The following is a 25,940-nucleotide window of genomic DNA, read 5'->3' on the forward strand; positions in this document are numbered from 1 at the left end:
ATTACTAAAATTCTTGGAATATATTCAAGTAGGCAGTAATATTTTAACATATCTCACGTTAACTTTACAAATCAGTACCTCTTACCCCAAATCAACCTGAGCATGTAATTTTCTGAGCATAGAAGTTTCTTGTGCTATCTACTCTCTCTAATGGAGTATCACTAAATAACATGGGGAAAGGTGAAAAAGGCTTGATTTAGAGAATATGACAGATCAACAGGATCACCCCAACTTCCTGGATATCCAACCTACCATAGGAACACTCACCTTGTGCTGCCACTGCCTCATCTTGGCTGGGGGTTCATCTAATGGTGACTCTATATTGCATAAATTCCTTCCCAGAGGAGACATAAGCAGTGTCTAACTCTCCTCCTAATGTCCTAATGGCAAAAAAGGCATGATTCAAACAAAGTTCACAAATAAACCAATGAGTTTATTTTATTTGTCTTCTTTACAGAGAGAGTGTGAGTGGTGAGGGTTACTTACAAGGGTGTGGGCACTCCATCCCCAGTGGGCCACATCTGGAAAGCCTTACACAGCAGGAACTGGGTTTTTCCCAAACATCATAGAGTAAATGGCTCCTCCCCTAGTCTTCCCAGGCATGCATACACACATACAAATATACATACACACATACACACACACACTCTCTCTCTCTCTCTAAATCTTTTCTCCAGAGTCTGCAGAGTTGCCAGTTAGTAGGAAGCAGTTGGATACTAGGGGGAGGATAGGAGGGTATAAACCATCAACAAACCCAGCTAGGATAAGCTTTTGCAAGGGGGCACAGCTGAATTCTCCATGATGGCACTTGCTTGGCTCAGAGGACAGTCAGCCAGTCCACCATTGTTTAGATTCTCTTCTGCCAGAGCTGGTAAATGGTTGTGAAGACTCCCTTCAGTCACAAACAGCACTGCTTCTTTACCTCAGACTGTGTGTATCTGGCCCAAGTAAAATGGTGCAGAGCTAGTGCAAACCACCACTGCGCTGAGATAGGATATTTGATCCTGGCTCTAACACTCACTTTGTTTCTTATCTCAGGCAGAGGTCTATATTCCTTTGCATATCTGCAAAGTATGGTACAAACCTCATATACCTGGGTCTCTCCTGTGCTCATAATTTGATATAACTGTCACCACTCATAGCCATCATTTCTCTGAGGAGGATATGGAAATAAGTTGCTAATTTCTTGACTCCTATGTCAGTGACTGTCAGATTAAAATAACTATCAGAAGATCTACCATCTTTTCTCTTGCCAGATGAGAGTAAGAAAACAGAGCACTTTAACAGTCCCACAAGACAGTGCCTCCTACCAGGTACAGTGTCACAGTCACATCCACTATACCTCAACACCACTTCTAAACTACACCACGTTTCTATACATGCTACTGTAACACTCTGGGCCTATCCGAGTTCCAGAGGCTATGATATTTCTAGTCTTGAACAACTATGTCTCAATGAACATGGAACATAAACAAATACCACAATATATGACAAATTTATTTGTACATAGCCTCTCACCTATATAACTGTTCTGATGCAGAATGAGATCTGACTTATCAAAGTTTTCCTATGTTCTTTAACAAAGTCCCTTAAATGGTTGTTTTCCAAGGTTAGTACATATACAGTATTCTACAGTATATAACGTTAGATTTTTAAACATTCTCAGGATTCTTCATGGCATGTATACTCATGTCAACTGAGTATCACTCAAAACTTTTGACCTTTAAATTCATAAGCTTCTTCATATGCATGAGATGCTCAAACTGAGAGAACTACAGTAGAGCTTCCCTATGTTCTTTCGAGACACAATGTCTCAAACCACTGTGGCTTTTCTGCTGTTGAGGAAGGTCTCCCTTGTGGCCCTTTTCACATGTTCCTTGCTGTCATCATTCTGCATGCATTCTCTGATGTCAAGTGACCCTGGCTGACTGCAAGCTTTCTTGCTTGCTCGAAACTACTAGTGTGTCTCATCTGAGTTCATTCATATTGAATGAGGCATGAGTTACGAAGGTAAGTTTTCCTGCATCATGTACATCTATAGGACTTCTCAACTGTAAGAAGTCCACGGTATGGAGTGAGGACTGATTTACAGTAGAGAGTTTTTCTTCATTCTTTATATTTACAGGGTTCCTCACTTGTATGACATTTCTGATGTTGGCTGAGCTGTGAGTTGCGGGAAAATGCTTTTCTCTCTTCTTCATATTAGTGTCATGTGTATGAGTTCCCAGATGTCGGGCAAGTCCTGACTTGCAGAAGAAAGCTTTTCGGCAATCTTTACATTCATAGGGCTTCTCACCTGTATGGATTCTATGATGCAGAGTTAAGTGTGACTTGCGACAGAAACATTTGCCACATTCTTTACATTCATAGGGCTTCTCACCGGTATGAGTTCTATGATGAGCAGTGAGCTCTGACTTGGAGGAGAAAGCTTTCCTGCACTCTTCACATTCATAAGGTTTCTCACCTGTATGAATTCTATGATGGCGAGTTAACTGTGACTTGTAGAAGAAAGCTTTGCCACAGTCTTTACATTCATAGGGCTTCTCACCTGTGTGAGTTCTCTGATGTTCAGTCAGGGTTGACTTATAATAGAAAGATTTCTGACATTCTTTACACTCATAAGGCTTTTCACCTGTATGAATTTTCTGATGAACACGGAGGGTTGACTTGCAGTAAAAAGCTTTACCACATTCTTCACACTGATAGGGCTTCTCACCTGTATGAGTTCTATGATGTGAGGTGAGCTCTGACTTGGAGGAAAAACCTTTCCTACATTCTTCACATTCATAAGGCTTCTCACCTGTATGGGTTCTATTGTGGCGAGTTAAGTTTGACTTGTAGAAGAAAGCTTTGCCACAGTCTTTACATACATAAGGCTTCTCACCTGTATGAATTCGCTGATGTTCGGTGAGGGTTGACTTATAATAGAAAGCTTTCCAACATTCCTTGCATTCATAAGGTTTCTCACCTCTATGAGTTTTCTGATGTACAGTAAGAGTTGACTTACGATAGAAAGCTTTACCACATTCTTCACATTCATGGGGCTTCTCACCAGTATGAATTCTATGATGTACAGTGAGTTCTGATTTGGAGGGGAAAGCTTTCCTGCATTCTGTACACTGATAGATCTTCAATCTTGTACGAGTTCTCTGATGTTCAGTGAGCGCTGACTTACAATAGAAAGCTTTCTGACATTCCTTCCATTCGTAGGGTTTCATACTTGAATAATATTCATGCTGCTTATTGTGCTGTGCTGGCAGGTTAATCGTTTTCATACATGGTTTACCTTCATAGGGTTTTATACCTTGATGGAGTTCCAGCTGAACCTTCATTTCTGCCTTGAGACAAAAGAATATATCAAGGTTTTATATCAGTGGGGCTACTTCTAGCATGTACTTAATGTTCTGTGAGGTTAATAAATTCTTAAAAGTTTTACAAAAAGTGCATATGTAATTTTCCCCAGTGTAAAGTCTGTTATTTAAAAAAACATTTTTAATTATGCATATATATGTAGGGTATTTGCATTCAGGTGTAGGTGTCCCCAGAGGCCAGAGGTGTCATATTCCCCTGGAGCTAGAGTTATAGGTGGTGAAGAGCTGCATGACCTGTGTTCTGGGAACCTAACTTGTGTCCTGTGTAAGAACAGCTCATGTTCTTAATGCCTCAGCTATCTCTCAGTCCATAGTTTACCATGTTCTTTTCTGAGTCCTGTTACATGCAATATTTTTCTTTCATGACATACGTTTTGCACAGTAAGTGTTATGCAAATAGAAGATTTCCAATGCATGAAATGAGGTTTCTAAAATATCAAACATTTTTTTATAACTGTCTTTGTTTAGATGTATATCCCTGGTCAAATAGTTTGAACATTATAATGTGAACTTTCAAACTTGTTAGGGAGACCAAGATGCTCAGGGTGCCAGAGGGACTTATCAGTTATATTATCAGCTTCTTCACTAATCAGCATCAGATTAGGCTCACTATAGACACATTCAACCAGAGGTTAGGGCCCTAGGAAAAAAATTCTACACCTTATATCCAGATTTAAAATGTAAAGGTTGTGCTCACAATCATGTTTTACCTACTTCAAGCATCTCTCTATTTGACAGATTCCTGCTGATGCTTCCTACCGGCCACATATGACTCTCGAGATTTTCTAGGCAACTCTTATCTGGAGCATAAACTTCAAGAACACCTGAAATGATATGTTAAAATATCATTATCCATAAATCATATACATTGTTTATTCAGTTTGAATAAAACCAGACAGTAGATACTTCAGCTTAAGGGAAGTTCTACACAAAAAGATAAGGCGGTGCTATGTTATGTTCCGTCACTGCTTTCACTCTTGTGAAATGAATGGAAAAAGGTTATCCGCCTACTTCTCAGCTACTGTTTCTACAATACTAATGATCAGCTGCTGCTGTTAGCCTGAGCTCCAGTCCTCGGTTACCTTAATTGTACAAACACCATTTGACATCAAATCTCTCTCATTATGCGAGGCGGGAAGATTTTCTTTCAATATACATCCACATGATACAGGTTTCACATTCTGCGTCATGACCAAAAATGTAGGTTTGTAAAAGGATTATGATACATGTGTGATAAATTTGTTTAATTTGCCCTGAAAAGCCGGAGTAGCATCCTTTATTGGTCATTTTATGCAATCACCTTTCTCCCAGTCTAGAGGACAGGTTCTTCAAAAGTTTCCTGCAATCAGTCTTCTGTTATATAAATCTCTATTGTCTCTTAGACATAAACATGATTTTTAAAATAAGCCATTTATTAAAAATAAATGCTAAGAAATGATTATGTTGCAAATCCAGATTGGTTTGTGCCTTACATAGTGGATAATGTCAAGTACACATTTTTAGATGACTTTTACTGTACATCAACTGTACAAAACTATGTACATAACTTATCAAAATCCAACACTAGGGAAGTCATAGTCCTCAAGAGAACCTATTGTCTTGCTAGCAATGGTCATGTTATCAAACTGCATACTCAACATTTATGTTTGCATCTCTACATCTGTGCTCCCCTCAAACTTTATCAGAGAAGCTTCTTATTGAAGTGCTGGTGGTTACCACACACATACCTTACTGTTCAAAGTCAGGACACTAAAATAACAGCCTAGGTGTCCATCATCTGATGAATGGATAATGAAAATATGGTACAAATAAACACACACACACACACACACACACACACACACACACACACACACAAAATGAAAATTTTTATTGCATCATAAAAAATGAAATTATGAGCTTTTTAGGTAAATAAATGGAGCTGGAAATAAATTATTCTAAGAGAGGTAACCCAAATCCAGAAAGACAACTCATGTTCTCTCTCATATGTGGATCCTGGCTTTTGAATCTTTAGATGTGTGTACTTAAATTAGAGGACCTGTAGAAGTCAGGAAAACTAAAAATAGGCCATGGGCAGGTGGGCATGGAGGATATAACACAGTGTTATAAAGGAGTAAGAGGGAAATATTGTGCAAGTAGGATTCAGTGGGTTGAGAGTAAAAGGACGAGGACAGGAGGGAGCATATAGGGAAAGATAACACTAAAGACCTTTTAAAACACCATATGGAAACCTACTTTAGACACTTTTGATAATAGGCAGACAGACAGACAAAATGGAGTTACCCTACATGGGAGAAAATGCCTCAGATACCATAAGCTATTGAACAAAATGCTCAGTACATTGAGATTATCTATTTTTAAGGTGTTGGCAGTGTGGTCGCAAAGACTGCCATTGTCCCAACATTACAAGACATTGCTACTGCTCTTAGTTACTCTCCAGAACTTAATGGTAAAATCCCATTTCTGAAGACACTTCATACTTCAATTATAGGACATAGAGAAACCAAGCTGATACTGATCTGGAAGCTTCGTCCCTACTAGATAGCTTTCATAGTCCTGGGAAATGCTATAACAGCACTGGGAGAAAACAGTAATTAACAGTCTTAATCAGCTGTGAACCCCGAGAACTACAATAATGAATGGCCTAACAAGATATGCCTACTTTTGCAATAGTGGCATGAAATTTATGGGAGTAACCAACCACTCTAATTGGAGTTAAGACCCACAGCATAAGACAGAACTCATGCCTGGTACTGATAATTGGGTCAAGAACCTATGGCTGCGTAGGTCACAATCTATGAACCACAAACTACTTCTATTTTTCTACTAAATAATTATAATATGAAACAGCCCCCTAAGTACTTATCTTTACATTCATAGATTAGTACAGCTTTCAACCTTCATTTTCCAGAGTGTCCATATACCTTCCTCCCAAAGGTCAGCGATCACCATGGAAGAAGAGGAAAAAAGATTTTAAGGCCAGAAGTAGTGTATGACTATTATTAAACAGCATTTTCTAGATATAAAAGAGTCACTGTACACATGAACTCACATGCTTTCTGGTATCAGGGTTTCAGCTAAAAGATCCAGAAGGTTAAATGGGCTTGCCATCATAGTAACGAAGCCCTTGCCTCTTATGCTGTAAGTTATCTTTCCCTATTCTGTACTCTGCATTGTAGCTATAACCATGTTTGAGAAAGTTTTTTTTTTTTTTTTTTTAATTTATATTGGTCAGGCTTCAGAATGGCTCCTTTCCTAGATGTATATTTTCTGGTTTTGCTTTTTTATTCTTTCTAGATATTTGTAAATATATATAATATATTAATATTTTAATAATATATAAATAATATAAATTTAACTCTATTTTATGGATTATATTTTCTGTGTCTTTCTGTGTCTCCCATTTCTCTGTTCTATACCACAGAGTCATAGATTGCATCTCTTTATCACAGCCCAGGGGGCTTAAATTTTATAATCATGAGTGTTCTTCCTTTTCTTATAGAGTTCTCTCACTACAATAATTTCTCCACCTTCTCTTCATTCCTGACGTTCTTCATCCTATACAGTCTACTCCAATGAATGCTGCTTTCCAATGAAGGCTTGACTTACCGAGCTTCTTTCTTCAGTTATTTAGGTTGGTATTTTATGTCGTGATCACTGTCACTGAATCTGTCACAGAAGCATTAGATGAGCTCTATTCATTGATTTATGTAAATATTATTTTAGTGCGTGGATCATTGCTAAAACCGTACTTTTGCATTTTATACCTGACACTCCACTCAAAATTCTCAGAATCAGTTATTGGAGATGTCTTAGTTTTTCCAATAATTATCACTGTTTGCCTGCTTGCTGCAATGCATATTAGGCACATTTGTGCCACTGACTGCCATTTTGGAAGAATGGGGATCAAAAGCACCCCTCATCTTATAAAAAGGGTCTTCTTAGCAGCCTTCACCTGTGGCTTCAACTCCTGACACCACTCAGAGAGAAATTAAAATGCTAAAAGAACAACACCAAAACAAATCAGACATAGACATAATGTTAAAAACATTTAAACAGACAAAACACTATCAGTAACTACAGGAAAAAAATTAAACATGCAGAACAATTTGTGACATTAAAATTAAGGAGGACAATATAAGCAGGATTAATGAAAAAAAGTTAAAAGGACTAAAAAAGGAAAAAAGGAATGTAGCAAAGGTTAAAAAGCCAGAGAACAGAATCTGATAGTCAAATATAAAAAAGGGTAAATAAAAGTATAAAAAGGAACAAGGAGAAATAAAAATACAAACATCAGAGACTTCAAAAGGATAAAATAAGTCAAAACGTGCTACCTAGTTTTATGTTAACTTGACACAAGATAGAGTCATCTAAAGGAGGGAATCTTATGTCTCCATAAGATCTGGCTATAGGGCATTTTCTTAATTAGTGATTGATTGGGGAGGGCCCAGCCCACTGTGGACAGTGCCAGTCCTGGGTTCTGTAACAAGGTAGGTTGAGCAAGCCATGAGGAACAAGTCAGTAAGTAGAATCTCTCTATGCCCTCTGCATCAGTTCCTGCCTCCAGGTTCCTGCCCTGCCTGAGTTCCTGTCCTGACTTCCTTCAGTGATGGACTACAATATGAAAGTATAAGTCAAATAAATCCTTTTACCCACCAACTTGCTTTCAGTCATGGCATTTCATCATAGCAATAGTAACCCTAACTGGGATACAAATAATACTAAAAATGTCTGATAAATAGAAAAATAAAAATAAAAAAATAAAAAAAGCACTGGGGAAGAATTTCATCCATGTCCACTATTACTGGAATTCACCAGCAGGCTGATGGGGTTGCTGGGTAATAGCTGAGGAGTAACATTAATTTCTCTGTTCCCACTTTACCTGTTAGTATTATCTATATACTAGCTAAAGACTTCACCCAACAAGGTTATGTTTGTGACAAGCTTGAATTTAATGATGAAAACTATATATCAGCATAAGGGAGTCACTGCTGTGCTCAAGCCTTTGAGTGTCAGCCAGACACCATATGACTTTTTTGGAAATGTCAGTATTTCTATACTCATTGATGGAAAGCAAACTTCCATATATGAGGTGTCTCTGCAGTTAGCCTTTAGAGCAGAGGGTAAGGAGATTTTGTGTTGCTCAGGTCCTTTGGAGCTCAATAAACAGCACATTCTAGTAAGAAGAAAGCTGTGAAAACCTAGTGAACTATTGTCCGTGGGCTCCAATCTTTTAGTTCCAAGGTACAGTAAACCTAGGGAGGTGGAAAAATGGTCTAGAGGTCAACCAACTGGCCAACTCTGGGCCCACTATTCTTATTCTCTGCCACTCAATGAGGAATGGGCATACTCCTCACTAGAAAGGTAACACTCCATTCCTAACACTCCATGATCCTTTCTTAAGGAGCCTGCATCTTACCATGTGAGTTTCCATGGCTACCTCTTGTTTCCCACCTACTACATAGAAACTTTCAGCATGTCCTCCTGAGTTTTGACTGATCTTAGTGATCATGCCCCAAGAGTGGATGAGACAGGCCCCTGATACAGCATTCCGTAGGTGGATAAATGCAATTAATTTGTTTTGCAATTTATTATGGCAAAATCTTTAAGACACTGTCAGACCAGTCACTTTCTGGATTAACACTTGCCCGTATCATAGGTTTCTCTCATGACAAAGAAGGCCAGTCTGTGGTAGCAGGGTGGCACTTTGCACATTACGGTTATTACCTAGTTGTAACATTCAGCTCATTCACTCGGGATTTGAGATTAAAAGTGGAGCCGGGCAGTGACGGCACATGACTTTAATCCCAGCACTCAGGGGGCAGAGGCAGGCAGATCTCTGTGAGTTTGAGGCCAGCCTGGTCTACAAAGTGAGTTCCAGGACAGCCAGGACTGTTTCACAGAGAAACCCCTGTAGCCTGTGGTGCACTTTTCTCAAAAAGAGAGAAAATGACTTTTGTCTTCTAGTGTATACTGTCCTGTCACCTCCTTCTTGATCCCAAGTACTCTTTCTCTCTCGTTCTCCTTGGAAAACATTCTCTCCTTTGTGACTCTGACACTGAGCATCCATGTGTTAGTGTGGTAAAAAAAAAACAAGTTTTACCTGCCATCCTATTCTTAAACTTCCGATATGTTCTTTCCTAATCCCCCCCACACACACAGGGTTTCTCCGTGTAGTTTTGGTGTCTGTCCTGGAACTCACTCTGTAGGCCAGGCTGGCCTCGAACTCACAGAGATCAGCCTGGCTCTGCCTCCCAAGTGCTGGGATTAAAGATCACACCTCCCGGCCCCATTCTTTCCTAATTTAAAAAGATATTCTACAATTGATTTTCATTATGCCACCAATTTCCAAATTTCTTTCCTCATTCTAATCACACTGTCTTCAATTCATATCCTGGCTGTCCTGGAACTTGCTCTATAGACAAGGCTGGCCTCAAACTCAGAGATCTGCCTGCCTGACTATGCTTCCCAAGTGCTGCTAGTTCAAAATATTTAAAAAGAGTAACCACCACACTAAACTAAAATAAATGAATAATTCTTCAATAGTGTCTTACTTTATACCTTTCCTAAAATAAGAGTCCATGTGTTTTTACCTCAGGGTAAATATGCTTGGCATTTCTTATCTCATTTGTGGTACATTACTGCATCATTCACTTTCCTCTCACTGAATGTAATCCCTTCAAAAGATGCATTCGAATGTTAATGACTGCTATGAAAATGTCAGATCAAGACCAAGCACTGAAATAAACCCTCAATATCAAACAAGGTGGGAAGGACAACTGAGATAACCTATACAAAAATGAATATTTTTTTTAGCAAATTTAGGAAAACAGGTTTCAACAACAAAAATAAGGAGATGTTGGACTGACACAGAGATCCCCATTTGGAAACTGCATAAAGTATTTGCCTGACAGACAAAACTAGTTGTTGCCTAGGCTACTACTGGAATGTTGGTAAAGACAGCTCAACATGACCGATATCCTCTGAGCAGTCATCCTTGCTGCATTTCCTTCCCTAGTTCACATGCACTGACCTGGGAGACTCCAGAGTGAGGTCTCTCCTATGCTCCACGGCCCAAATCCATGCTCCAACCTGAAGATCAACTCAGGTTTAGTCACGCAGTGTCCTGTCAATGGAAGAAAAGGATATATAAATTGCTCCCAAGCAGAAAGTCCATTTCACTGACGGAGCATGACAGTTCCATTTGAGCTGTGCTATGAATGGTAAATGAAGCTACACAGAAAAAAAAAAAAATTAAAAGGACTCAAAAGAAAAAAAAAAGCCTAGAAACTAGATGAAAAACTCTTAGAAAACACAAAGTCAAAAAACTAAAAAACCATGTACACATGGTAAAAAAAAAAAAATCAAAGAACAAAAAAATTAATTGTTGAGAAGTTCCGATTTTACATTCCTATTCAAAACAAGCTCAGGCCAACTATCACTGAGCTATGTCCCCAGCTTTACTGTATAACTTATTAACTGATGAGATCTAATTCCAGTCTGAAAATTTCCAAACACTGAAAAGTGAAAAGAGGCCATCCCTCCCCCCTTACCAGATGGAAAAATCCCAGGATGCAATAGCTGAGACAGGAGGATTGCTGCAAGTTTGAAAAGACTTTGAACTACAAAGTAAGTTCAAGGCATCCCAGGATACACAGTGAAACCATGGCTTAGAAAGCCAAGAAAAAAATAACTGCCCATGCTCCAGGAATTAATCCATCACCCCATGTTCACACAAAGAATCTGAATCAAACTTAGTGGTCATTAGAGAGAGAGAGAGAGAGAGAGAGAGAGAGAGAGAGAGAGAGAGATGGTAGAGAGGAACTGTAGATAAGAGAGTGTGCTTAGTGAGATGGGGGACATAAGAAGATAACAGATGGTAAAACTGAAAATACATTGCATTCATATATGAGGTTATCAGTAAAAATAAACTAATTAAATATTGTGAAAAAAAGACACAAAAATAGGTCACCATATTCCATATTAATACATGAAAAAAGTAATACTTAAAAGAAGCAATACTCACACTGATTTACAGATTCAACAATATCTTCAGAGTAAAATCAGTATTCTTCTTCACAGAAACAGAAAGCACTTCCTAAACAATGTCTTAAACATCATGTGAAAGCGCCAGAGACCCCAAATTAGCAAAGCATCTTGTTCAAAAAGCACAAATATGGAGCTCTTGATACCCACCTTCAAAACCCACTACAAAGAGACAGCAGGGAACGGGCACAAAAAGAGACAGACACCACTGGAAGAGAACAGAGAGCCCCAAGCAAAACCGGATCTATTCGGGGTGATAGTGGGGATTTGAAATGCATTCCAAAGAATACAGCATTCCAAAGCTGAAGTCTTAGTTACCAGTCTTTGATAAATGTGGCCATGGGGAGATGCCCAAAAAGGGATGCTGTCATGTCAGAACCTTTTCTTTACTTTCTGGTGGCAGTGAAGCTAAGTGGCATATCTCAGGCATGTGCTCCCTCCATGACACTCTTCCTCACTATAGGACCAAAGTAACATGGCCAAGTAGAACCAGGGGGAAACTATGAGCCAACAGAAACCTTCCTGTTCTGAGTTCACTCAGGTATCGTGTCAGAGTGAGAGAAAGATGACTAATACATTCAGTCAACTGATTTTCAACAAAGGTTTCAAGACTTTTCAACCAGTAAGAAAGTTCTCATCTGTAAATCTTGCAGACAAACATGGACTATTCAGGCTGATGAAAGTCAATAGACCCCCCTCTCTAAACTTTATAGACATCAACTAAAACAGATTAAGTTCTGTGTGTGCTAGCACACACCCAAAATCCCAGCACTCAGGAGATAGAGCCAAAAGAATCAAAAGGTCAAGATCAAAGGGAGATCAAAGCCAGCCTGAGAAACCGCACTACAGATGCATAATAAGGAAAAACAAACAAACAAACAAATAAAACGCCAAAAGTAAACCAAAAGTGTAAGACCTGACATAATGATGTCCCTAGAGTATACAATAAATACCTCAGGACAGTGAGGAAGACAAGAGTATTTTGATGTCTACCAGATGCACAGCAAAATCAGCAAACGGGATCACACCAAACTTAAAATTATCTGCACAGAAAAGGCCGCTATGTTTCTTACCTTACCACAGCCAGAAAGCAAAGGAAGGGGGTGCTGACATCCTAACAATTTTTCTTGGGCATCACCCCACAAAAAGAAACACCTGTCCAGGAACAGAACTAGAAAGCACACTGTGAAACTATACATTGCCATTTCTGAGCCCACGATGATCCCCACTATCTTAAAGCTAAATGACTGATGGCCCACAGGAGACTCTGGTACACACATACAGCACCGAACTCAAGAGATACGGCAAATACCTAGGTCTCTAGGCCCAGTAATGACTCGCCAACACTTCCTCAGAAGACTGTCATGAACCCCTCAAGAGAGATTCCAGACCCCTTCTACCCAACTGCATGTGCCATAGAAGGCAAAACTGAGTAAGATGTGGAGTTGTCAGGGTTACCACTGTGAGAGAGTCACTTTGGCTCTCTGACTACAAAAAATACACTTTCTGATTCACCAGACTGGAATAGATGAATGTTTTCTTGAGCTATTGACTTCCTCCATAATTGAGATAAACAGATAATTTCTTATGTCTACACAGGAAAGACAAAAGATCCACAAACCACGTCTGCCAGAAAATGCAAAATCCCACACGTCCTCATTATATTTGCAAGCTCAAGGTAATCCCAAAGAAACAGAGAAAATGGCAGTTACTAGAGCAAAGATATTGGGGATGGGGGTGGGGTGTTGGGAGGTGCTAGACAGGGGATATGCTTTTAGTATATATGCAAAGGACACAGAACTTATGTTCCATAGTAGAGTAATAAACACGTCTGACAATTAAATCTTTCAAAATAGCTATCAAGGAGAATTAGCATTAGCATGTACCAGCTAATGTCTATCAACTTAGTATTAAAAGTTTGCTTCCTCTGAGTCAGACTCACCCAAGGACACCAGGCTACTGTAGTTCTCCAGCATCACATCTCTGTAGAGGGTCCTCTGAGCAGCATCCAGCTCCTGCCACTCCTGCCAGGTGAAGTCCACAGCCACGTCCTCAAATGACACCAACCCCTGTAATGAAACACTTCCTGTCAACCAAAGGCCTCAGATCTTGGATCAGAATCCATTTCTCTAGTTGTTTGTGTCTTGCCAGTATCACATAGAAGCTGGGGCTTGATTTGTATTCTGTATCGTGCAGTAGATTAAGATCAATACAAGTATCTTACCTCTGTGGTAAAGCAGTGACTGAAGAAATTATAAAGAGCTCTCCATGGAATTACAATAGAAACAAAATTGTAACCGAGTGTGTGTCTGTAAGGTTTCCAGTAATAGGAAGAGAGTGGATTCTATAAATTCAATCCTATAAAAACACGATTAAATCTGTAAGGCATGCACAGCACAATGAAAAGGCAGGTGCTGGAGCTGGCAGTACAGCACTGTGCTGCAGTGCAGAAGATACAGGGGCAGGACCTCAAGTCCCCCTTCCTACAGTAGAATAGATCTTATTCTTAAAAGCAAGATTTGGGGGTGTGTATGTGATGATAGGGTCACAAAATTATTTTTTGCAACAGAGAGGATTTCTAAATATGCCACGATCAAAATTGAACTCAGGAAGACATAATGAATGCAAGGTTTTGAACAGTACTCTGTGGATAGCACCCAGCCAGGTGGCAACAGGTGACAGCACTGTAGCCTTTGCTGTGAACACACAGCATGTGCACTAGGCACTATTCATGCCATCACCATGCAGTTTCAAGGAACACTGCTTGAAATGATGTTTTATACTGCAAGGCTTTTACTCTGCATACAGTTTTCCGATCTTATTGAAACAATGGTTTAATCATGGAAATTAAAGATTTTAAGTATTTTCCCAAAATCATTCCTCACTAAAATTAGCATATATTTGACTTGTGTTACGAAAACACGCACATTCATTTTATTGGTATGCAAAGTTCATTTTGTCTTTTGCAACCAATAAAATCATAAGGCATTATTTTAAAATAAATGTGTAAGATTTATTAAACATGTTTGGTTTGTATTTCTATTTTATATGAACCTATATATCTGGGTTCATACAAAGCTTCTCAGGCAAAAATGGATCATAAGTGGAAAACATTTATACGTATCATTTCTCTCTCAAAAGCAACTGAAAAAGTTGCCCTCTATATACCAGGAAACTGAGACAACTGAGACAACAATCACATCACATCAATGAGTTCAAAATGCTTAGATATACACATGATCAAGAACTCAACTTGCATCACACAACACAAGAGGAAAATGATTCTATGCTCCTGAGGTCATCCAGAAGGTGGGAAGATAATGGTCATATATGTAAATACATGGACTCACACACCTCTCTAGAAAAGTGAGAAGAATCATAGTTTCATAAGCTAATACAAATATTTCCCCTGGCCTCATCACCTGGGATCAAGACAGAAAACTGGTTAAAACTCCAAGGCCACATTTCTCCCTGGAAGGACTCTCCACTATGATAAGCTAAGTGCTGTTACTGGAAGCTGAGCTTTCATTTGCCCCTCAAGAATAACAGAGAAAAGATTAGTACCCTCTGCTAGCCTGCATGGGAGTTTAGACTACTGAGCCCCTCCACTGCTCACACATAACACCTCCAGGTCTACTAGTTGTTCATAGAAGGAGTCTGCCACTCACAGAATGCCTCAGCTTTAAACTGGGTTGGTTTGTGGGAATATATACTGAACTCTCAAGTTCTGGGAACAAAGCAATCTATCTGGCACATGCAAATCTCTTTAGGGTCCAGAAAAAACAACTATCTAAAATCCAGAATTAATGCAGAGAAGGATGAGAAGACAAATTCCAGTCTAGTCCCAGAAGTCATCCGTTCTTTAGAAGCTAATGGACAGCCTGAATGGTAACAAATTTGCCCCAAGGATTGGATGTAGCAGACAACATACTTCTTGCAGCCCCAGAAAAGCCATGAGAATGACCATGTCAAAGCAATGACAGATTACAATGAACATGGAAAAAAGGGAACTCGGTTCTCTTCTGCTGATGTGTAAAATTAGTAGTCATTTTACAAAGTAGTATTCAAGTTCTGGAAAAAAAGTAAACACAGATCTTCCATATGATCCAATAATCACCAAGGCTAGTATGCATGCAACAGACATCTAAATATGAAGTAACTGTTTCACATCCACGTTCACTGCCAAGAATGCTAATAGTTAAGTGTCACTTAGATAAAGGTATGGCAGGACATTCCTCCAACATGCACAGCATCTACCTGTTCCCAACAGAAGATCCATAGTATACACGAGACCGCTCCCTAGAAGAGAACCCAAGGGCTGGTATTCAGTAGAACTCGAAGAGAATAGAAACACAGCTTCTGTGGGCACTTCAGACCAGGATGTACAGATGTTGGGATGACAGGGCATCACACTATAAAGTTTGTTAGGGGTGAGCCCAACACAGTGTCATCAGATAAGGTTTCTGTCCTTAGGGTACACAGGAGAGAAACACAAGATCATTTACATGGGCTCAAGTGAATTTTCTCAGCTTTCCTCTCATGTGAAACATTCATGGACAGAATTAAATTCTTCAAATATCCCCTGCTCCAATATCTGTTTTTAATAAATCACATATTACAAGGAACAAATAGCTCAGCATACTGCAGGAAATGACGTTGATGGGGCTGGAGAGAGTTCAGTTCCCAGCCTCCACACAGTAGCTCACAACTGTCTGCACCTCCAGCTCCATGGAATATGATGCCCTCTTCTGGCCTCTTCAGACTACTGCATGCATGTGGCACACAAATTCATTCTCACTAGCAAAAAGCGTTGTTGATATTTGGTAACACTTAAAGGGAAGTGACATTATAGGAACTTGTTGCCAGACACACAAAGGGTAATGGAAGTACTAGCCATGGTTCTGGATTTTCAAACTTGCTTCCCACCCAACTGGAAGGCTCAGGGAAAACAGTTTACCCATAGGGAGGACGTGAGCCAAGAGTTGTCCATCCAACCACATCCTTCATTCCTGATACTGCAGGCGAGACTGCTGTGGACCTCACACTTCCATGAACAACAGAACAGTCAAGAAAGAGACAGATACAGAACAAGCTGGCTCCTGGCTTCCCTTCCTGGGGCATGCCAGGTCCCCAGACAGCACCCTCTGAGAAGTGGATCCTCAACAGGTGTTCCTGCTGTTAACAGCATTTGGGACATTGCTGCCCGTAGGAGTCTGAGGAATTCCCTTCAGAGACCCTCTCTCACAGGGCCTCTCTTCCTCCCTCAGGCCTTCACTTCCTCTCTCATACTCTGTCTTCGTCCTGCCGGGCCTCTTCTCTCAGAACTATTAGTACCTTATCCATGCTCATCATCAGCACCACCTCTGCCACCCCTGTGAGGCATCACTGAATCTTGTGCACACACTGCTTTCTCCTGTCCTATGAGGGCCAAGTCAGTGTCCCAAGGAGTCAGGCAGGAAGAGTCACCCCCTAGCCTCAGCTTTCTGTTCATTATAGTGGGAACAGCTTCATACAGCACCCTTCTCCTGGTCTCAGGGTTCCAAAATGGAAGGTTTGTGTGCACTAAAGCAGCCTTTGGCCTTTTCATGGCAATCCCATGTGTCCTGCTATGGCTGCACAGTAACAGATGAGGGGTGACATCAATCTATATAACAGACTCCAAAGACAGGGATTGGCTTGAGGTCCCACAGGGAGGTGACTAGGTATGGAACCTACCACACATGTCCAACAAGCACTCTACCACTTTAAAGGTTTGTATCTTTTTCTTTGAGGCATGGTTTCACTAAATTGCCCTGGCCCACCATGAACTCACTTTGCATTCCTCAGACTTGCGATATATATTCTGACCTGCACCACCATGCCTCCTAGCTTGGAGGTGAGGTTTGAACCCAGATCTAGGCCTCCCTCTCCTGTTTCACCTTACCAGAGCATGGAAAGAGATATCTAGAGAGAAAAAGAAGAGGAGAGGTAAAGCCTCAATGCACAGCTGCTTCTGGATTCCCAGGATAAAAAAAATCCTAGTGAGTGGCCAGTCAAACTACCTTCCAGAGCAGGGCTCCACACAAACTTCCAGAGACTGAGACACTCCAAAGATACAAAGATAAGACAAAAAGGGACAGGGAGTTGCATATGGTAGCTCATGCCTAAAAGATTCCTAAGGATCCAAGGGCCAAGGCAGGAGGATCAACATAAGCTTGAGTCCAGAGTAGGCTACAGAGTGAGACTTTGTCTGAAAGATCAAAGATAAACAACGAAAGAATCACACAGACAGGGGAGAGAGGGAGGGAAGGGATGGAGGTACAGATTTGCAGGCACATAGGGACATACATATAGAGAACTGGGACCCACATGTGCAGTGCTCAGGTTTAGGGTACAGCCCCCATTCCCTGCCCTGAGCCTCCTAATCCAAATCCTCCTTTATTTCCCATGGACCAGACAAGTACCAAGGGAGATCTGGAAAACCCAGTGCTATATGGCCAAATCCCAAGGAGGGACACTTGGAGACTGCCTCTCTGCCCCGCCTCTCTGGTTCCTGAATACATCAGCCACGTACCAAGCACCTGGCTCCTTCCCCGCTGCCATCAGTGTGAAAATGGGAGAGCAGAGAGAGTCAACACGGCTGGCCTGAGTCTGGTACTGGGACCTGCCTGCTAATTGGCTCCAGGTCTTGTTATATCACTGCCGCTGTCTCTCATACCTGCTCCTCTGCCTCTAGCCCTCTTTTGCTCTGTGCATCTTAATCACTCCAGAACCATACTGCGCTACCCAAGCGATGCATGTGTGCCAGGACCCCACCAGGAGAGAGGCAATCTGAGTTTCTCCACATCCCCAAGAGCACTGGTGGGGAAGCCGAAGTGGATTAAAGGAGGAAGTGCACCTGGTTCCTGGGCTCCTTCCAAGTATCAATCCCTACCTTGGGGGTCCTTTCTTTACTTCCACAAAAAAGTACAAAAGGCTGGCCTGTGTTTCCAGCTAAGGGAAGAGGATGGAAAGCTCAAAGCCAATTTGTAAAACTACGTCTCAAAAAATAAAATAAAATAAACCAGTAAAATAGTAGGTAGAGGCTCACAAGATCCCATTCCTCCTTCAGGATGTATAAGCAGTTAATGGTTTTCTCGGGGGAGGCTCTTTATTCAGTAGTGTAGACGATGGTTTGAGGCCCGTGCTCCTGTAACTAACTCCTTCCAATAAGCCTGCAAAAGTCAGGGGTCCTTTAAAAATAAAAATAAAAAAGACATAAAAACATCCAAGAATGAGGGGAAGTTCTAGTGAGAGAGGAAAGGGACCAGGAGAGTAATAGGCGTTGGCGTTAAGAAAATACATTATATACGGGTATAAAATGTAATGAAAACCACTACTATGTACCATTAATATATATGATACTAAAAACGCTAAGAAAAAAAAAAAAAAAGGACGAGTAACTGGTTTGGTTCACGGCAGAGCACTACCGTGCACACTCATGCACTACCTTGCATGAACGAATTCTTAGGTTCCATCCCTAGTAACATACAGAGAGCCAGAGCCAGAAGGCAGAGGGGGGAAGTACCTACTCCAGGTCACTAAGAGACTCCAGGACCTCAAGAACAGGCCTCAATGGAGGACACACGTTGAGCAATCCAGAGACACTAGGGAAAAGATGGGCCATTAACAGCAGAGGAAGCGGGTGGGAGGTTCGGTTCACAGACTCCCTCAGCCAGAGGTTCAGAAACACAGCACAAGATTGGCACACGGGCAGCCAGGGACAAACACCAAGGTGCAAGAAGAAGTCAGTGGGCGGGGTGGCTTCAGGAAAACCCCGGGGAGGCCGGTGACCTGAATGGCCAGCATCCCCTCCTGTTGACGCAAGTCCTACCAGATCTGGGGGCGGCAGCGAAGATCCCGCCTGCGCTGGGGCAGCCACAGGTCCCACAGCCCTGGCGTTCTCACCTGGGAGGCGTCCGCAGCGGCCCTGGCCAGGAAAATGTCACTGCGGGTCCCCAGTGCGCGGACCCCGGGCTGCAGCAGCCGCCCGAGCCCTGCGTCCAGGGGGCCCGGACGCAACCACGGGGGCAATGGAGGGCGGCGGGGGCTCGGGACGCTACCGTGGGTTCACGCACCATTTCGGGATTCCGGGTGAGCGGGACCCTCGCGCTGGGTGTCCAGGCACCAGCGAGTCACACGGCGACACAGATCGGGTGCAATCGGGAACCCCAAAGCTAAGAAGAAAAGCGGCCAGAGACGCAAAGATGGCGGGGTCAGCCACAACGGACCCCGGGCTGAGCGACCCGCCCCCTAGACTCCGTCCGTGTGCCTGATTGGGTAGCCTTCATCCCAGTGCCTCTGATTGGGTGGTGCTGAAGGTCCCACCCTGAGTGACAGTTCGCGCTTCAACCCATGGGTGGATGAATCCAGAATGAAGAGGCCTTGCTTTCTCAGGTAAGTTAAGGCAGGGCTTCCTGTGACAGAACCTCCTTCGTGTTTGTCTGCATTTAACCTTGTAAAATAAAGTATGAACATTTATGAATGGTGTATAAATCCATATACCTTGTTGTGTCCTATGTAATCTAAAAAGAGCAAATTTTTAAAAAATATTCACTTAAAAATATCAAAAGCATTTGAACTTGGTTGTAAAAACTAACATTTAAGAAAACAATACCATGTTTTTCATTACTTACCTTAGAAATTTGAAAATATATAAAATGCATTCCATATTCATGCAAAATATTTCCATTCCTTTTGGATTTGCAGGATGATATTTTCCTCACAGACAATAATCCAATGTCTGTGCTTAAGTCATCCTCCGGTGAAAGCTAGTGGCATTCTTACAGATGTGTCCACCAAGAATGTATTTCCTCCCGCAGCAATGCAGCCGAACTGGAGAGCCTATCTTGAATTTCTTCTTTATTTTAGCTAGGCAAAGCTGTTTTCTTCCTTCTAGAACTGAGATGCTTCATCAGGCAAAGCCTCACCGCACACATGGATGTCATACATAGCTCATGCACACCACACCACAGAACTCAAGGTTGTAACCTCTGACTCTATGCAACAGTTTCCAGAAGCACTTTTAAAATCTGACAAAGTCAATTTATAAAGAAATAGTGAAGTCAGAATCCATGTTCTAGGATGCTGGCATTAACAATGCTTAAAGTTCTCCAGAGTGATTTCACTGTGAGTCCAATCCTCTAAATAATTGCTTACCAACATCATTGTTGATTGAATTGCTTCCTAGTGGCTTCTTAAATGTTTTATGAAATTTTCCCAAATAAATGTCTATTTGCCCCAGACTGAACAAAATCAACTCAGTGAAGAATCAGTCCCACTCATACATGGCTTGGTGTACTGTCCCAGTGTTCTATTACTATGAAGAGACACAACAACCAAGGCAACTCTTATAAAAGAAAGCATTGAACTGGGCCTGGCTTACCGTTTCAGAGGTTTAGTCTATTCTCACCAGGGTGGGGAGCTTGGTGGCACTCAGACAGACATGTTGCTGGAGATACAGCTGAGCGTTCTACATTCAGATCAGTGGGCAGCAGGGAGAGAGACACACTGGGCCTGGCTTGGATTCTGAAAACTCAAGGCCCATCCCCAGTGACACACTTTCTCCAATAAGGCCACATCTACCCCAACAAAACCATATTTCCCAATATTTTGAAGTAGTGTTACTCCCAGATGACTAAACATTCAAATATATGCGCTTATGGGGACAATTCTTATTCAAACCACCCCATATACCCATGAGTTTAAATTTCATTTTATGTATTTATCTGTGTTTGCATGTTTTGGAGTACAGAAGTCACAGGACAATTTGCAGGACATTGTGAGTCCCAGAAATCAAACTCAAGTCATCTAGTTTGGCAGAAGGAGTTTTTACTTGAGAAGCCTCCCATGAGTTTAAGTAGAGTTAAACTCATGTATGTAAGGGCATACATTCAGGACAAGGGGTAACATCACCATCCAGCACCCCGAGAAAGCAGGGTACTGGGGACGACACACTACCAGATCTTGGCAGAATAGAGGACAGCTCTCTCTGATGCCAGGACCCTGGATTTTTAAGCAGGAGTAGACCATGCTGCACAGAGACTCTGGCACTGCCAGGCATCTGTGTTATCTCTCACATTTTAATCTTCACTGTCATTGTAAGAGACCCAAAGAGGAAACTGGGAGAAGAAAGAGCAGATGCATAGGAGGAAGAGCAGAGACTTAAAAATATGTATGGTAGGTTGTCTCTTCCAAATATATATGACACTATATGGGGACTAAAGATTGATGAGGTGCAATACCCAAGAAAAGAAAGAGCAGAATTAATTATGTGGGAGGTGCCATCAGGCTATAACAGATTCTATTCTCCAAAGGAGACCCACAGGGATAGAAACATCAAGACCTTCCTATCACTGGTTCAGCCATGGCAGAGATTCTCAAGGCTTTTGTCTTGATCTGACAACCAGAGGTGGATCTTAACAGAGTCACCACTGAGATGTCATCAATGACATCTTTTAGTAGATGCATCATAACTCCTTTATTGAAAGGAGATCGGAGCAGCGTGCTCTGTCAGCTACTCCTGTGCCCTGTACTAGTAATTGATAATTTTAAAGTGATGTCTTCCACATGATAAGAGATTATTTTGTTTTGTTTTGTGGAGGTGTTTGTTCTCTGGAGTGGGAGTTTGGTTGTTTGCTTGCTTTTTTGCCTTGTGGTACTCAGGATCCTAGAGATACCCTTGGACATGGTAGGTGTGTGCTCTATGACTAAGCTATAGTCCAGTCTCCCTTATTTTCTTCTGAGACAGGGACTTCCGATGTATCTCAGGATAGCCTTGGACTCCTATTCTTTCTGCATCTGCCCCTTAAGTTCTAGAATTACAGTAGTGCATCACCACAGCCAATGTTGCACTGAGAACTTACACTGTCCCAGATATGTGCTGACAGGAGCTAACTCATTTGACCTCTACAAACATCCCATGAGACATACATTTTAAGTAACTTTATAGGTAAAGAAACTGCCATTCATAAAGGGAAAATTGCTTTCCTAAAGTCACACAGCTAGTAACTGGGAGAACTAGGATTCAAATATATATGACTACAGAATGAACCAAGCCCTCCTGCATGCTATGGACATGTCATCCCACTGATCTATACTTTTGGCCTCTGAACACTTTGATCACAATCCAAAACTGAGAAATATTTTTCACTCATTAATTTTCTTGTCATATTATACATACAAAGCACCTACCACTGGGCGTGGGATATTGTGTTCAATAATTGTATTAGTTACTTTTTGTGGCCATGATAAAACACCATGCCCTAAAGCAACTTATGGAAGAGTGAATTTATTTTGACTTGCAATTCCAGAGTCCATAACAGTGAAGGAGACATGGCAACAGGCTGCCAGAGCACAATGCTTAGAGATAATACCTTCAATCAAAATGTGAACAATTTATAGAGAAAGCAAACTAGAAATGAGGGGAAGCTAAGAACTTCAAAGCAAGCCCAGTGACATACTTCCTCCAGCAAGGTTCCATGTCTCCAAACTGTGCCACCAATTAGCTTTCAAACCACAACAATAAATTTTGATTACTGTTGAGGATGATGGCTCACAGCTACAATCCCATCAGTGTGGAGGGTGACTTTGGAGAATGCAAATCCTTGTCCATCCTGGGTTTCACAGTGAGAATCTGACAGGAATAAAAGGATAAAAGACAGAGAAGAGGGCAGGGAACAGGGAAGAAAAGAGAAGGGAAGGATACTGGTTCCACACATTCAAAAGGAAAATGAGACTTTAACTCAGTATAGCACAATATTAATCTGGAGTGGAAGAGCAAAGGTAAAGCCTTTCCCAGCATGAACATGAGCTCAGGCCTTGAATTTGAACACTAAAACAAGAAAACTGTATAAACTGAACCCCAAGCCCTGTGTAATTAGGGTTACAGCTAGTGAAACTGGCTGTGCCTGGGGGCCTAACAGTCTGTGTAAGGGATAAGGATTGGAGTACCATATTTCATATGAGTCCTTAAGAGACAAGAAAAAGGAGACACTAGGGGATGTGGAATTTAGAAAAGCTAAGGAGTCCCCTTTTCTGTTTTTCTTTTTGTTGTTGTTGTTCATTTTTCTAGATTTTTTGTTTGTTTGCTTATTTTTATTTTGAGACAAGGTGTCATATCACCTAAGATGTCTTGTTGAGTGCTGTTGTAGAATATTATTTAAGATGTGTTACATTTGTTTATGCTGTGTAACCTTTGTTTAGTGATGCAAAGGTTGTTGTATTTTTTATGTTGCATTTGTTTAACTCTGTGAAGCTGTGTTACTTTGCCTGTCTAAAACATCTGATTGGTTTAATATAGAGCTTAACAGCGAATAGCAAGGCAGGAGAAAGGATAGGTGGGGCTAACAGGCAGAGAGAATAAATAGAAGAGGAAGGAGTGAGAAAAGGAGAAGGGAAGGATGACATCAGGGCTAGCCAACCAGCTCCAAACAATCCATGGAGTAAGAAGTAAAGATAGGTATACATAAATAGAGAAAGATAAAAGTTCAGAGGCAAAAGATAGATGGGATAATTAAGAAAAGCTAGCTAGAAACAAGCCAAGCTGATGCTGAGCATTCATAAGAAAGAATAAGAATCTGTGTGATTTATTTGGGAGCTGGGTTGTGGGCCCATTAAAGAATAAAGAACAAAGAGTAATAAAACAACCAACAATGAAGTGCTATGTAGCTGATGATGGCTATGAACTCATGACTCCTGACTCTACTTCCCAAATATTGGGGTTATAACTCTATGCAACTATTCCCACTCAAAAGTCTGCTTTTTAAAAAAGTTATACCACTACATTTCAAGGTCTCAAGAGACCTGGGTATGAACTCCAGAACAGGGGAATGGACAGAGAGTGGGCTAAGGGGTGAGCCAAGTTAGATAAAAATCCATAGGGGACAAAGGTGAGATGACTGAAGGTCTACACTTTTCCCAGAGAACCAGGATTCCTTAGGATGGGCTTTCTATTCCCCTGCCCCTTTGGAGGATGGAGATGGAGGCACCTATGTGACCAGGAAGATCTCTGCAGAACAGGCAGTAAACCCCCTCCCAGCAGAAGTTTTTCTTTAAATCCAGGTTGCCAGTGTTTAGTTTCAAATCAGAAAACTAAGGCCAGTTACATTTAGTGTTGTTGCATAATATATATTACATTGTGTCTTACTTCTCTGAAAAGTTTTCTAGTTTTCTGAATTACTAATACTTGGTACCTTTTTTTTTTTTCATTCTGATGTGCACATTATCAGTAACTTTTGTTATGTCCTAAGCTCTCAATTTTGTTTATCATTGCTCTTCTCTGTGTTCAGCATTCCTTTAAGGATTTTACGCAATGACAGCTTAGTGTTTGTGCAGTGATTTAGTTTAGGCTTACCATGTAAGGCTGTAAATTATTCTTTGATTTCTATTGGATAACACGGCTGAATACAACTATCTCATTTGGCAATTTTATTTGTTTCAGGGCCCGAAGAAAAAAGCCTATGCTTTCTGGTAGTAGAGTTTCAGCTTAAAAACCTATTGTGATAATAGGTAACTACACACTTGCCTGTTATCACTTTCCTTATTCTGTGCTCTTGACATTTTAACTACTCATATAATGTCTCAAGGAAAGTCTTTTTGGTACAGAATCTCATCAATTTGTGCATCTGAATGGCTTCCATTGCTGGATGATGTGTCTTTTTGTTTTGGTTTGGTTTTAGTTGGTTGGGGGGAGGACTAAAGTTGTGTGATTTTCTTCTAAAAATTAACAGACTATGTTCTTGATGTTTTGAGTCTACTTCACATCCTCCTCTCTACCCCACAGGTGCCATCGCTTAATCATTCACAAAGGATTCTTAACTGCTGTGTTCATGGGTGTTCTTCCTTCATGATCATCTTACTGCAAGTACTCCTTATCTTCATTTATTTATATTCTTTCATCTACATCATCTACTCCATTGCTGTTTTCTAATGGATGTTTTACTTATTGAGCTTTTTTCCTTTAAAGATTAAAAAAAAACTGTATATTCTTTCTTTTTTATTATTAAGAAATTTTCTATTCATTTTACATATTAACCTTAGAACATCCTCTTCTCTCTCCTCCCTCCTCCCACCCCTCAGCCTTCCCTCCCAACTCACCTCCCATCCCCACCTCCTCCAAGGCAGGGCATCCTGTGGGGAGTCAGCATAGCCTGGTACATTCAGGTGAAGCAGGTCCAAGACTCTTCCCCCTGCACCAAGGATGTGTAATATATCCCACCATAGGCACTGGGATCCAAAAATCCCACTCATGTACCAGGGTCAGACCCTGATCCCAGTGCCAGGGGGTCCCTTAAGCAACAACTGCCTCTCCTATGCAGAGGGCCTACTCCAGTCCCATAGAGGCTCCACAGCGATTGCTCCACAGTTCATGAGTTCCCACTAATTTGGCCTGGTCATCTCTGTACATTTCCCCATTGTGATCTTGATGTCCCTTGCTCATAAAATTTCTACTCTCTCTCTTCGACTAGACTCCTGGAGCTCAGCATGGTGCTTGGCTGTGGATCT

The 25,940-nt window shown here is 41.2% G+C and overlaps 1 protein-coding gene across 6 annotated transcripts; it reads right to left on the minus strand.

Moving 5' to 3' along the window:
- Positions 1-412: 412 nt before the first annotated feature.
- On the minus strand, positions 413-19,707 carry LOC102920007 (uncharacterized). 6 transcript variants are annotated; one of them, XM_076560957.1, is made up of 5 exons: positions 19,514-19,707; positions 13,360-13,486; positions 10,405-10,497; positions 4,082-4,195; positions 413-3,334 (listed from the first exon to the last, which is right to left on the minus strand). In XM_076560957.1, exons 1-5 carry the CDS (start codon positions 19,514-19,516, stop codon positions 1,968-1,970), a joined length of 1,704 nt encoding a protein of 567 aa, XP_076417072.1. In that variant the 5' UTR covers positions 19,517-19,707; the 3' UTR covers positions 413-1,967. The 6 variants fall into 6 exon arrangements, with proteins under 6 accessions (XP_076417072.1, XP_006998777.1, XP_076417073.1 ...); XM_006998715.4 differs by having other exon boundaries at positions 413-3,338; positions 4,086-4,195; positions 19,514-19,677; XM_076560958.1 differs by lacking the exon at positions 19,514-19,707 and adding an exon at positions 19,270-19,409 and having other exon boundaries at positions 413-3,338; positions 4,086-4,195.
- Between the last annotated feature and the right edge of the window lie 6,233 nt (positions 19,708-25,940).

The sequence above is a fragment of the Peromyscus maniculatus genome, chromosome 23 (genome assembly GCF_049852395.1).
Source record: "Peromyscus maniculatus bairdii isolate BWxNUB_F1_BW_parent chromosome 23, HU_Pman_BW_mat_3.1, whole genome shotgun sequence".
In the NCBI taxonomy this organism is placed as follows: Eukaryota; Metazoa; Chordata; class Mammalia; order Rodentia; family Cricetidae; genus Peromyscus; species Peromyscus maniculatus.

Excerpts from the sequence above, each read along its gene's own strand:
- LOC102920007 (XM_076560957.1), bottom strand. Across the intron at positions 10,498-13,359 it reads CAGTAGCCTGGTGTCCTTGG|GACACTGCGTGACTAAACCT; the intron begins GTGAGTCTGACT and ends TTCCATTGACAG. Across the intron at positions 4,196-10,404 it reads CTCACTCTGGAGTCTCCCAG|GTGTTCTTGAAGTTTATGCT; the intron begins GTCAGTGCATGT and ends ATATCATTTCAG.